This window comes from Liolophura sinensis, chromosome 13, assembly GCF_032854445.1.
Source record: "Liolophura sinensis isolate JHLJ2023 chromosome 13, CUHK_Ljap_v2, whole genome shotgun sequence".
NCBI classification, from domain to species: Eukaryota; Metazoa; Mollusca; class Polyplacophora; order Chitonida; family Chitonidae; genus Liolophura; species Liolophura sinensis.
In genome coordinates, this window is record NC_088307.1 from 19,105,440 (window position 1) to 19,119,844 (window position 14,405).

The following is a 14,405-nucleotide window of genomic DNA, read 5'->3' on the forward strand; positions in this document are numbered from 1 at the left end:
AGAGGCTTCAAACTAACAGAGGCTTCAAACTAACAGAGGCTTCAAACTAGCAGAGGCTTCAAACTAACAGAGGCTTCAAACTAAAGACTTAGGAATTTAAGGCATTAAAACAGGGACAATTTCAAAGATATAACTAAAAGCTCTGGTCCAAGAAAAATAAAAACCTTACTGTAATTCTTCGCATGTTTACTGTAATTCTTGGCAAGGTTTTTATTTAAACATATTCTGAGGGCACTGTTCTGTGTAAACTGATATTGGCTAACACAACCAATGTAATTTTGCCTCAAAAAGCAAATGAAAAAATTGCACAAATTGCCTCAAAAAGCAAATGAAAAAATTGCATAAATTGCAATTAAGTTGCTCATTCATATGTGAAAAAGTTGAGGATTTAGGGTCATGAGGACAGATTTCGAGGCTAGATGTTGTTCATGTAAGAACTAGAAATGTTTCATGCACACTATAACAATTTCTTACCTTAAACTTCTCAAACAAAGACAGGAATCTTTTCACATCTGGCTCATAATCTTTGAAGTATATGAGCATCAGTTCTAACAATTCACACTGTGGAAAGAAAAATTGGGTACCGGTGAGTTACTTCATTGTCTAAACCTTGATGTGTTTAAAGATAAATGTGCATGAACATATTGCTGACATATACTGTAATTCTTCAACTCTTTCGAATCTTTGCAAAGTGTTTATTTTTAAGCATATTTTGAAGGCATTATTTTGTGCAGACTCATAAAGTTATACTTTGTGTTAAGCCCTGAAAACTGGCCAATTCAACCAATGTAGCTTTGTCTCCAAAATCAAATTAAAAATGTGCATAAAATGCACTGAAATTTGCTCTTTTTTATATGAGAAAAGGTTGAGGACTTAGGGTAACCACAAATGACTGTACTACCAAATGTCCTTCATTCAAGCATAACAGGGGAGTTTTTATTGCTGGAGGTTAAAAACGTCCTATTTGTGGCCTGTCACAAATGTCAAGCAACTGCATTTGATTACATGTACTGTAACATGGACGCCAGAGAAAAGTGTCACAAAAGGTCATTCAGAGTAGACGAAGGATGGAGAAAATTCAGGAGCTGAATCTTTATGAACTTAAAAAAGGTCTTAAAGCAAATGGTTCACTGTGAGATGATTAATGTCAACAAAAGTTGTTTTAACATTTATTGACAAATCACATGATATTTTATCCTTAGCAAAAGAAGAGTTTGAACTGGAACCCTACTGTCTTACCCAATGTCACATCTGCCCGATTCAAATGTAACATGAAATTTAACATAAACTACAACAGATTTTGTTTTTCAGCTTTACTCAGTGATAGTAGCTTTTCAGCACAAATGCCTATGAACCACGGTGCTGGTGCCACGGTCATTTTCTGTCATCGCCTTGATATTTTCACACAGATGCCTTTGTACCTCAAGCCGATGTCCTTTGACTGATTTGAATATTGTCACATAACATTCTCCAACTAACAATAGCAATTTATCCCATGCCATTTCTTTACAGAATTAGTTATTTATCTGATTACAACTGGAGAGGAAGCCAGTATCAGATTTGAAGTCAAAATGACTGCATTGGTGGTGCTGTTGTGCTGAGCTAGCATGCTAACCTCTAGTTCATGGATGACCCTACAATGTTACAGGAGAGATAGACTAAGCAGTCATGAGGTAGAGGAAGGAAAATCACAGAGTTTTTTTTACTTGGAGGACTGTGGTCAGGTTTAAGGGTGAAAGAATTTTCAAAATCTCATTCTTTAAATACAAACCTGCTCCATTAAGTTTTGTCTTGCCCATATGGCCTGCTGATTTTGGGTCTGAAAAATAAAGTACAATTTTCTACAATGTATAAAAATTGGCAGCAAAAGAGACTGACATCATGTGGCAAAAGATACATGCAGAGGTGAGAACTAACTTCTGTCAGAGTGAAATTTCCATTCGTGAACCATGGTGTGGTCTCAACTGCACATGCACAGTTTGATTAGCATATGACTGAATTATCCAGACTAAACTGGAACAACTCTCAATGGCAAATCAACATTTCTGCTTTAATACCGTAATTCTCCAACCTATCAACCACTAAAGCACTAATTGCAGTGAAATTTCTGAATACTCTCGCCATGAAAAAGACCCTAGAATGATTTTCTGGTGTCACTAAAGACACAGGCTTCACAAAATTGTACAAATTATTGCTCTACACCCTATAGTTCTCTCTCAGAATGTTTCAAAATTTTGGTTGTAGAGGCGGTTGAAAAGACTGAAGTTTTCATCTTTTGGTTCTTTTTTTTTTTTAATTTTTTATTGAGAATTGAACTTATTCATCAAATAATGAGACAATGATGACGCCCCTCAGACTGAGCCAGGTTCTCTCCTTTCTCAAAACCAACCTGGATGACATTCTTTCATACAGAATTCTGACCACAACTGTGGCAGTTTATTACCATGAGAATCCCACAAGTACTGGACGTGGGAAGAGGAGTATCACAGCCATCCTCATACTGATCCTGTATCTGGGAAATCAGAGGATTAAATGAGGATTAAATGAGGATTACTGGGTACAGTTTATTTAAAAGTGTATAAGCTAATACTGGTATTAAGTTTTATTTCATATTTAACATTTAACCAAACTCTGCCGCCAATGCAGTTCTTCAAAGTCAAAGAACAGTAGCAGCAGTTTTAGCTCATGTTTAAAATAGTGTTGTGTAATTATTTTTGGGTTAAGAACAAGACTGAAGGCTTGGATTAAAGCTAAATCTGGTATTAAATCTTCAAGCAGTTTTGAGCAACCAGGCCCTACGGTTTAAGAGAGTTACATGATGATAAAACTGAAAATAACATTTAATCATAACATTTTTATCTGAAGACAGGGATATTGTTTTCGGAACGAGCAATAACTGCATCAACAACAACTGCCTGATTTTGGTAAAATTTTACCGGCAAGCTCATTGTGTTGAGCTTCTAATCAAGATCCAAAACCAGCCAGATCCAAGCATACGTTTTGGATATTTATCATGGGTTATAAATTGACTGAATTTGCTTTTTCAGGTTAAGCTCCAAAAAATTTCTGAACACTTACGCTGTTAATAAGTCTATGATTCTCCACAAGGTCACCCAAAAAGTTAGCATACACGTTCTGGAAACAAACAAAAAAAGGGTTTCTATTTATTTGATTTTGATTGATCTTTTTCTCTGCGCTCAGGAATATTTTACTCACAACACAGTGGTTAGCCTTCAATCTGTTTAAAGACTGTTTAAGTGACCTAACAGTTAGAGCGTCCACCTTGAAATTGGGAGACCCCAGGATCAAACCTGGGTCCGGTCATACCAAAGACTTTAAAAATAGTACTTGTTGCTGCCTTGCTTGGCGCTCAGCACTGAGAGGTTATCACAAGGAGACAGGACTGGATGGCCCTACTGCCAGTATAATGTGACAAGGTGGGGTGTCATGTTTGGTGTCTTCAGTATGATGCTTCAGTGTCAGCAGCACTTTGGCAGCATGTACTTGCCACAAGAAGACGCAATTTACGTACACACACCTAATGACTCCTCGTCTTCATATGACTGAAATATTGTTGAGTACAATGTTAAAGCCCAAGCATTCATACATATGTACCTGAATCTGTTAAAACTGGGTGGGTGGCATCTTGTAAATAAAATACTTCAGACTCGCTTTCAGTTTGGTATCTTAGCCATCCAAACAAAGCAACAAAACAACCCTTTCATGCCAGTGAAATGTGAAACATTATTGTCATCGGATAAATTCATTTATACTCTGAATCATTTTAGATAATGCATAGCCAAAAAGCATTTAATTTTTTCTTCTCTGAAAATCAAGGGTACTTTTTTCACCTGGAAAAGATAGTTGCTCTAGAGTACGTTGTTATTAATTTCAAACAGAAAATTGTTAACATTTTTCCACCTAAAAATTCTCAAAGGGCCTCTGAAATGATCTCTACATTTTAATTAAGCAGACCTTGTACGGGTGCTCGGAGTCAACCCCGAAGCTCAGGATTTGCTTGAGGCAGCGGAGTATGTAGAGCCTCTCTGTGAAGTAGAAGTCCCGGATACGGTACATGAGCACTTGTGAGTGGCGGTCGCTGTTGAGGACATGCTACAAAAGAATGAAGAACTCCTTAGCTTTAGATAAATTCATCGTTTGATTTTTAAGGCCATACTCCAGAATTTTTCCCTCATATGATGGTGATCAGTTTTATGGTCCAAAAAAAAAAACAAAAACAAAAAAAGTCTGGAAGAAATTGTCACATCTTGTCAGATGCCCAACAATTGTCAAAACTTAAAACCACAGAAAGGCCTGGATTTGAACTTGAAATGCCATTGATCACTGAGAGTAAAAATTGAAGGTTATGTCCAAATAGCAAAGTCAAAAAAATGTTACATAAAAACATCTTGCAAGTTCAGACCCATCCCCAAACGAAGTTTTGCCCTTCAGTTTGGGAATTGAAAATCCTCTATATCTTTGATGTATGACTCAGGCAAAAAAAAAAAAAGAATAACCAAATCACAAAATTTCACACAATTCATGCGATATGGTTGCAACCTTGAAATTTTACAAAATTCAGGTGAAATGTAGAAAATTACCAATTTACACCCATCTAATTAAGTGAAGTTAATTATCATAAAGGTAATTTTTTTTTTAATAAAATGTACAATTACCTGAAGAGCTTTTTTACTGCTGCGATATTCATATGCCAAAAAAGATAAAAATAGTTCATAGCAAAGTAGTTCCTCCAAACCCTGAAAAAAAAAGAGAGAAAGAGGTAAGGAGGGCTGTTGCAATTCCATTGATTGTTATGGCCAATTGTATTTTGTTCTAAGAAGTAAAATATATAAATAAATACCTGTAATACACACATTTCTTACCTGGTACCTGACTTACAATCTGCCAATGTTTACATGGGCTGGTATATAGAGTATAGATAATAAATGCACAGTTTTTGAGTTACTCCCTAACAACAAAGAGTGATATTGTTCTTAAGTAAGTTTTGGTGCCAAATACTGAGAAAAAAATGATGATATTCTTCTAATATTTTTATTTATACATGAATACTGCTCAATTCAAAGATAGGCAATATTCCTAGGTGCAGAAAAGCAGCGAAGTCGCTCTGCACTAGGATTTGATTTCGTTATTTACTTGGTGTTTTACGCCTTACTCAAGAATATTTCACTTATACGACGGCGGCCAGCATTATGGTAGGAGGAAACTGGGCCAACCCCGAGGAAACTGTTGCTGGCAGGCCTCTCCAAGTATGGTGAGAGCACTAGGGTCTCACCCTGTTGTCATGATAACATCACTTGAAAACTGTGGTCCGTTCTCCTTACCAGAAATCTGGCTAATTTCTGAACAAATTCCAGTTTACGGCCTTCAAGTTTTTTCTCCACAGACAATTGTTCTCCAACTGGTTGCCTGTAGTAATGGAATATAATTTAAGTCCAGTTACATGTACATGTATAACCGCGTCAAAAGTTGTCAGGTCATGGTTTTCTCAAATTCATTACTTACTATACGTCATGACCACAATTGTGCGTAAATATTAAAATACATATTAACTCTGTCACTCCCTGTCAAAGTTTTGGACAAGACCTGAGTTGGGTTTGAACCCTTATCTGTTTCTAATACTGCAAGCTTAACTGATATAGAATATAGCAGTCAGTGGAAACCAGTACCCTTCAACAGGTTCCTGGCAAACTCGATTTAAAGACATAGCTGAATAAGCAAGAACTACATCTGAACATTCATCTTGGAACTTTTCATATGTAGTGAGAGTGCTAACAGCCAGCTAGGGAAAGCTCTGATTCTGCTACTGAATGAAACGCATATTTCATTCACCTCTGTTTGGCAAAGCCTGAGAGTCCCGCGAATAAGCGGTCTTTATTTTTGTTCAGTTCACGGGCAATGACCTCCTGAAAAAAAAAAAAAAAACATACATGTATTGATAATACAGGAAAACATTTTATTGATTCATTCATTCACTGGACATGGGTTTAATCCTATACCTAAATATTTCACTTATACCAAGGCAGTAAGTGTCATGGGTGGAGAAAATCTGACTGTCTGGAGTAAACCGCCAACCTTTGGCAAGTAACTGACAAACTTTGTCACGTACGCTGTATGTCAGAGTGTCCCTATCCACATACATGTATTTCTTTCAAACCGTATTAAGTCAATTCAATTAGGTAAATCTACTTTCTTCAAGATGTGTATTTCGATAATTTTTTGAGTATTTACTTGTAAATTTGCTTGACTGGTCTTTTACATCATAATAAGCATATCTCATTTAAATGATGGTAGACATGGTGGATGGAGGAAAGCAGGCACCCGCAGAAAAGTATAATTCTTTTGATGCAACAGTTGGTTTTAACGGACATCACACAATGATTAATGACAGTATTCCATGGACATCATTAATATTTAATTATATACCTGACTGTTGTTGAATGCCCCACTCAAGAATTACAGAGCTGATGAAGATATTGCTCATAGTATGAGTTGTGTCCCTTAGACCGATATATGAAATAATGAAGTTCTGTGGTAATCGCTCACTCAAGAACTATCTTGATTGCAACTTGGATTAAAAGACAGAGAATGAGGAAGAAAAAAAATGGTTAAATACCTCTGGTCTTAAAACTGCTGATCCACTTATGAAGTTCCATAATATACGGTTTGGGAGACTGTAATCAGAAAAATACAAAAAATTTATCATCGTTTATTGGAGTATTCACGTGCTATGTTAGGCGGATGAGTGAGTGCTTGGGATTTAACACCATACTTGACAATTTTTCAGTCATATGACGATGAAGGAGTCCTTAGAGTGCATGTACATGTAATGTCCTCCTTTTTGCAGGACGGATTTCCACCGCTCGTTTATCTAGTGCTGCTTCACTGAGACGATTAACCGAAGGCAAGTAATCTGCCCCACCTGAGCCATTATACTGATACGTGTCAACCAGTTGTTGCACTATCTCCTTAATGCTGAATGCCAACCGAGGAAGCTACAACTTCCTCTTTTAAGGTTTTGGGTGTGACCCGACCCAGGATTGACTCTGGACCTACAGCATCCCGAAGCAGACGTGCTACCAGTTGAGCCATCAAGGCCAGTCTGCCATATTAGGGAATAGTAGCAGTACACACTCAGATACAGGATAAGATTCAAGATGCTGCTGATATCTTTGAAGATAAAGCAACCTTTAAAGTAAAAGAAAGTTAAAATATGAAGTAATGTTCATCATACAGACAACTTAAACTATGCATAAATATACTTTCATTTATTGTCTTAGATCTTTGTGAAGAGAGTTTAAGCCGTTCAAAGTTTTGAATTCTATGGTGGGCTTTATGGATCACACCATCTGAGTTAAGGAACTCTGACATCCCAGGAAGTCTTCCAACTTTAGTCACGACACTGAATGTTGTAATACCTCTTTCAACCCATGGGGAAAAGATTACTGAAATAATGTTCTCAAAAATTCCTTCCTTCTGGTGAACATCAGGGGAAAAAAAAGGTGATGTGATGTCAGAGTTCCTAAATACCATCAGTATGGCTCATAAAGCCCACCATAGAATTCATTTGAATGCCTTTCAACACTCTTTAAAAAATTTTTAAAAAATAAATGAAATTATTTTTACACATAGTTTTCAGTTATCTTTATTATGAACCATACTTCATATTATTAACTTTCTTTTCCTTTAAGAACTAGGCTTTGAAACAATGCTCTGTACATTATCACATGCATTACGTTTCTTTGAAAATTCTTCAAGCATGGGTAAGCGGAAGTGTACAAATAAATGAGTGATTGAGTGCTTGGGGTTTAACATCAAAAATAAATGATATAAGCAGAAGGTCCAGGTAAATCAAGTGAAATGCTGTAGGCCTTCCTGTAAAGTGTTACTGGCACCCCAAATCGTAAAAAATCTGCCTCTGCTGCCCCCAATTAAGCACAATGCAAGAGGGGTTATAAACCTGGTCCCTTTCTCTTCCCCACAAAAACTGTTGATTGAAAAGGTAAGATTAACATGTACATTAAGGGCCAAAATAGATTTTCTGTACTGATTAGATTGGGGTTTTGTGGTGTATGTAAGTATATTTCATCCTGAAGGCAGGAGTTAGGCTTATGGGTCTACACGGAAAGAAAATCAAAGAGTTGAGTCTGTATGGCGTACACCATGGTGAGAGCTGTAAAGTTAGGTTGTTGCCTAACTTAACAGTTGTGTCTAAATGGCCTGTATGTACCTTCACTGTGAAAAGCAGATTCTTCACTGAAATGACATCATGCATCCTTTACCATAAGAATAATTTAAACTTCACAACTACCTCCATTTCCTCTCAACTAGATGTACGAATCATGGAAAAGATCAGTTTGATCATGAGGTTTTGACTGTGACGACAGGATAAGCCGGCACAAGCATATAGGAATAAAAACACCAACAGTCGCCAGTATTACATGGTTAGCATGAATTTCATATGGTCATTACGGTGATGTGGTAAAGGATATTGACAGTTCATTTCAAAATCTGATTTTCACAATGAACATGTGATAAGCAGGTCAACACCAACCAATGGCCAAGGCAAAAACGTTAATACGGTGCAGATAGCAGCTGCCATAAAATCTCGCCTTTAAACTGCATTCTTCACGGGAAACCTCATCCTGTCTCGTCTCAACCGGTGTGGAAACATGAGATTCCGGAAATGCCGAGTCAGCTTCTATGTGGTTTGCAACGACAGCCATATTTGACGTAAGATTGGGTAGGGGCCTATAGCCCACTGGATGTCTATTGCTCGGAGTGTCATAAGCTGGGTAGAGGCCATTTGCTGGTTAGGGCATACAATGGGCAATATACACAAACCTACCTCAAAGATGGCTGCTGATGGAAACCATCTATTCTCCCAAATCTCTATTTTTATCTTTCATCTACAGTGAAATCATTACTTATGGCGCAATTTTCGCCACACGGTTTTCCATGGATACGTTTTCTTATGTGGATGGCTCAAACGAGTTTTGAACCCATAAACTGCTCTTTAATCATCCCATCCAATTCTCACACTAAAAACAAACCCGAAAATGTGCACATACGAAAGGGATAATGCAGAAACTTGTTAATAACCGGTGTTGTTGTTGTACTTCCACGTGAGGGTTCATAAAAAAACAGAAATTGAGATCACATAAGATGACTTGAAGTGAATCCATACGAACAAATGGGCAGACCGATTTTCTTCCGTGTTCAAGAATAATTTTCCATGATAACCATCGCAAAAATCAAAACAATAATACCTCCCCATCGTTATGCGTTCCGGAGCTTCCAATCCCGCCTTCGTAAAGCTAGGTGTTACTCGGTTGCTGGTTGGATTACAGTGTCATGTGACTTGACCCTGTCTTTCGATTTCAGTGCATGTCTGCAGACATAAACGCATGAAGTCCTACTTCGTTCCTTTGCGACGTTAAAGCAGATGAAAACTGTCTTAATATACTTGTAGGCCTATTCTATATATTTTTTAATTACAACAATATCCTTACACAGTTCCCAAAGTTGCTGTTGTTGATTTGTTGTTCGTTTTTTTATTTAAAATTTATTTTCAGTTGAAATAGTCTATACTGGTACCAATAATACAAGACAATTAGACCTTCCGGCAAGTATTTAAAACTTAACCATTAAAAAAAACAAGAAACATTTTTAAAAACATATAGAAAGGCAAAAGTTTCTAAGGCTTTTGAAGTTTGTAAAATTCAAATCAAGAATCCATTTGTTCAGTCCAATATTCCATCACAATCAGATAAACTGTAAGATAAAACAGAAATCTCAGTGCTCAGTATATTAATATAAGAGCTGATTTATGGTTGTTCATAAATTTCCAATATAACCTCAGGTCTGATAAGTAATTAATTATGTGTTTGAAATTCTATAGATTCTGCTAACCTGGTCTTTAAAAAATAAGATTCTTCAAGAAATCAAGAAAAAAGGTGATGTGACGTCAGAGTTCCTAAATACCGTTATTATCGCGCATAAAGCCCACCACAGAATTTAAATATTTGAATGCCTTTCAAATCTCTTTCAAAACACTCTTTTAAAAAATCGAAAATATAAATGAAAGCATTTTTGTACATAGTTTTCAAATTGTCATTATTTTGCAAACTATCCATGCACACATATGCATTTACATCAGAAAAAAAACAAAGGAAATCTCAAATTTCTACATGTGCAATTCAACTATGTAGAAATTTGAGGTTTCCTGCGTTTTTTCTTACGTACTGATTGTCCACAATCAACTTCTTTCTTATGTTTATATACATATTCCAATCCTTAAACAGAGTATAAAAGTCTAGGAGGAGTTTGGTTGAAATCATCAACCTAAAAAAATGCAACTTAAGAAATTGTTTCATTCACAAAGCTATCCAGTTATTTCTCGTTTTAAATCACCAAAATAAAAACATAGACATGTGGGTTTGCTGAGAATCACGTGAGTTTACTATCCAATCATTTTCATCGGGAGTGAATGGCAAGACACATTTTCGTATGAAATCAGAGGCATACATTCTCGCTAATTCTAAATTCTGATAAGTCTTTCGCATATAGAACCAACGCCTTGATATGAAAACGTAAACATTCATACAAGACATAGACATTATCGATGACAGCGTCTACGAAACAGTGGTGAAAGTGCGGAGGAAGTTCGCATTGGTTGAAGCAGTCGACAGCGAGCGGAACAAAACACGTTGAGTTGTCGAGTTTTGAGAATGGCAGCTGTGTATGGAAGTAGATAAATCGAAACTGCTTATATGCGAGCGATTGTAGTATGTAGGGTTCTCCGGTAGTTGTTGTCCACCGGTGACTGACTGGTAAGGGCAGCTTTTGTCGAAGGAAATTGGCTGTGGATTTTACCTTGAGTGAGACGATGTTGTGATGTTGTTTCGAATGGTGAGAGGGATGCCTTCCCGACAAGTGGCCACATTGGCTGCAGTTTTTGGCTGCTTTCTCCTCTTCTATCTACATCTTATCGGTGAAATCACAAGACTGGACACAGCCAGATTAAAACTAGGTAAGTTTCTAGACAGAGAGAATTTTATTGTTTGACAGGCGCGAGATTCCCATCGAAAGATTAAAGACATGAAGTCGCGATGACACAAAAGATATGATAAGTGAGAAAATGCAAAAACTCGCCAATATTTACTTTGGTAGTTTGCGACAGAACTGTAAGGCTTTTGTTTTCAGCTGTCTATTGGATTGTCTTTATTGTGCTGTTATCCCCAGCTTTATATCTTTGGTTTGTGGAATTGTTGATTTATTGTTATTTTTTTTTCATGCATACCGGTACCCGATAAAAATTAGATATTTCATTTGACAGATGTGTAAAAGGTGAAAATAAATACCTGAAGGTCACATCATTAGCAATAGTTCGAATTGTAGCCTTCTACTATTCTGATTTGATTTGTTTTATGTCTTTATCCTTTGTAATATTTTTCTTCCAAACAGAAAAATTGCAATTTATAAAAGATTATCACAAACTTTACTTACCCTTTTGGAACAATTAAGACATTGCGACATCTTGATGAACAGTTTACATTCAATACACATACGAGATTGCTTCATGTTTAACTTTAATACATATACTTCCTTAAATTCACATCAAGTTGTTTTAAATGTAGAACTATGTGTAACTTGATAATAAGTATTTAATTTCCATTTATTTAAGCTGATGTGTAAATTTTGTGTACAGTAAGGTATACAGTAGTTTTCTGTAATTTTGGATTGAAAGAAATTTGTCAATCCAAAATCGATTGATACATGTAAATGTTTACTAGAGGCATCAGGTTTACATTTTTCTTGCTTTGAACACCAATTTTTTTATATCCTTGGGTGGGCAGTAGTATCTCCGCTCTCCCTTCACCATCCCTCCCCCCCCCCCTTCCAACTCTCGAACTCTTTCACCTTATACTTCTGAACTGAATTTGCCAATACATGTATCATTAATACATGCTTGATACTGGGCTGACAGGTTTCAGACCAAACACTAGTACATACTGCAGTTTGTCTGTTGTCTTGAGTTTAATTAACAACCTTAATCAGTCTAGGAACACAGTTATCCTTTTCTTATAGAGAATTTTAATCCACTCCAGTAGAAACTCAAAGGTGACTCTATGTCAGCCAGATACTGTTTTACAAAGTAAGCCTGGTTTCAATATGTACTTTTACTTACTTGTGCATATATTTGTATGCAAACGCAATCAACAAACTTTTGCCACAGCAAACATTTCTATCAGTCCAGTCTCTATGTGGTCTACATTTTTACTAGACAGTCTTTTCACTTCAGCTGTTGGAACCTTTTCTGCCTTGATGAGAAATGCCAAGGTGAATTAGACCGTTCATCTACCTGCTGTGTTAGACCAGCATCGTGCTTACCAAACTGACAGCAGGGCACAATGGTGGACAGTTACTTTCATGTGTGTCTTGACAGTTTGCCTTAATTGATTTGTACTCTTTTTTTGTGGTATTTCTATTACCTTGGATTACTTATGTCATCGTTTTCATGTTGTTGTTTTTTTTTTAAACCATTGCTTGCAACATGTACAGTGTATGTATATATAAATGTGAATAATAATGTTATTGTAGATATGATTTGTAGTTATCATAAAGAAAGAACTTAAGAGGCTACAAAGTTAAACAAAAGTCAGAAAAGAACATTGTAACTTTTGTAGATTGTTCCTGTATGCCTCTTAAATTTGTAATTTTTACAGAAAAATTTTAGATTTTGGACTATAGATTTTGATATAGCACAATGTTTATATTTTTTGTTTCGAAGAATTGTTACATAGTTTATACTATGTATAAAGTTGTCAGTTAAGACCCCCCTCCCCACCTCAGGACACAGATCAATAGATGTTGCTCTTTGATTTGTTTAGAAGCCCAAAAGGAACAGTTGACGAAAATTTATTTCACAGTATACAGTATGTTAGTTACATCTACTTCCTGTGTCTACACTCCATTTTAGTGTTGTTTGCATAATGAAGCAGGGCGACTGACATGTTGTCTGTAGAACTTTGTAGGCATATGTCCCTTGAACTAGTAATTAGAGGCATACATAAAATCTGATAAGTCAGCAGCTAAATTGAATCTGTATGTATTTAATAAAATACTTTTGCTTTTAATGGCAGTGGTATTTAAATTAAATGTATGCACAGTAGGCGCCGGTGACCCTAGTCGCAAGGATGAACAGTTTTTCATAGCCTTTACGCAGTCTTTCTGAATGTTTTATTTTTCCCAACATTTGGGGACCACAGATGCCAGGCCAGAAGATAAAACCCATCACCAATGTAGGTTTGACTGATATTATTGGCATAGCATTTCACCTAGGACTAAGTTCACCATTTTGCTTGATTCTGAGGGTTCTATAAATCTTTTAAAAGATGTTTTGAGTATTAACAAACAGGTAGGATGGAAACTGTAGATTTTTTATATTTAGTAACAAAAGTAAATGTTTTATGACTTTTTTGTCTTCTAAAAATATTAACTCTTTTTTCAAGAAATGTTAAGTTATTTACTGGATTTAAGTACATATACTTACAGTATGCCAGGGGGTGTCTCTGCATGCATTTAGCCAGAATTTGAAATCTGGCACTGTGTCACTTAAATACTCTTTACAATTTTTCCATCTTTCCAGCAATGTTGATGTTGTTAGAATAAAAGGTGTCTGGAAGACACCAAGATATCTTTTCTGCCTAAGCTTAACTGACTCAGTGTATGTTAACTCTACCTAGTAGATGAAATTAAGGTAAAGAAATTAAAGAGAGCTATATGTAGGTGCACAATGTAAGGCAACAGAGTGCAAGGTAGGGTTACATAGTGTACCTGTAGTAATATACAGCTAGATAGGAGAAAGCTCTTACCCACCCCATCACCCTCACTTCCTCAAAACCTGTCACAGAGTAGGTATCGACAAGAAACAAGAACACAGGGACTTTTTTTTTAATACAGACTGGTATCGGTTAATAGGCTGCAATCCAACACCGTAATCAGTTAGTCTTTCTGATCAGTCACCTCTTCGTTCCTGATTGTCAGTGTAACTGCATGCTGAGGTGCCATCATAAGATAGGCCACTCGATCCCTGGACAGACTCTCTTCTCTCTTTGTCGAATAGTTCCTTTCAGGGCAGGGGGCATTATGTGAGTAGATGATAGGGGCAGAGGGGTTTTTCTTAGCTCATGGGGGTCTCACAATGAAGCAATTTGAGACTGAGGCCAGTCACTTAGAAGTATTTAGGGCTCTGTTGCCATAGAACAATGGGGTAAGTTGAGTTCAAATGGTTTATGGAGGCAACTTGAAACTCTCTCTTGTCAGTCATTTCATCGATCTATCTATTTCAGGATCTATCTATTTCAGGCGGTTGTTGGTCTGTT

The 14,405-nt window shown here is 36.5% G+C and overlaps 2 protein-coding genes across 2 annotated transcripts in view; one reads left to right on the forward strand and one right to left on the reverse strand.

The window, feature by feature from the left end:
- LOC135480952 (nucleoporin NUP188-like) overlaps window positions 1-9,340 on the reverse strand; it is a 45,752-nt gene extending 36,412 nt beyond the window's left edge. The window contains exons 1-10 of the mRNA XM_064760883.1: window positions 9,288-9,340; window positions 6,635-6,692; window positions 5,851-5,924; window positions 5,343-5,427; window positions 4,677-4,757; window positions 3,976-4,113; window positions 3,079-3,135; window positions 2,444-2,512; window positions 1,772-1,819; window positions 475-561 (exon numbers count right to left, since the gene is read on the reverse strand). Of these exons, the coding sequence (XP_064616953.1) occupies window positions 475-561; window positions 1,772-1,819; window positions 2,444-2,512; window positions 3,079-3,135; window positions 3,976-4,113; window positions 4,677-4,757; window positions 5,343-5,427; window positions 5,851-5,924; window positions 6,635-6,692; window positions 9,288-9,295 (705 nt within the window). The 5' untranslated portion in view covers window positions 9,296-9,340. The remainder of the gene's footprint in view (window positions 1-474; window positions 562-1,771; window positions 1,820-2,443; window positions 2,513-3,078; window positions 3,136-3,975; window positions 4,114-4,676; window positions 4,758-5,342; window positions 5,428-5,850; window positions 5,925-6,634; window positions 6,693-9,287) is intronic.
- A 1,381-nt stretch (window positions 9,341-10,721) lies between these two features.
- Window positions 10,722-14,405, forward strand: part of LOC135480201 (heparan sulfate 2-O-sulfotransferase 1-like) — a 108,495-nt gene continuing 104,811 nt past the window's right edge. The window contains exon 1 of the mRNA XM_064759972.1: window positions 10,722-11,050. Within this exon, the coding sequence (XP_064616042.1) occupies window positions 10,915-11,050 (136 nt within the window). The 5' untranslated portion in view covers window positions 10,722-10,914. The remainder of the gene's footprint in view (window positions 11,051-14,405) is intronic.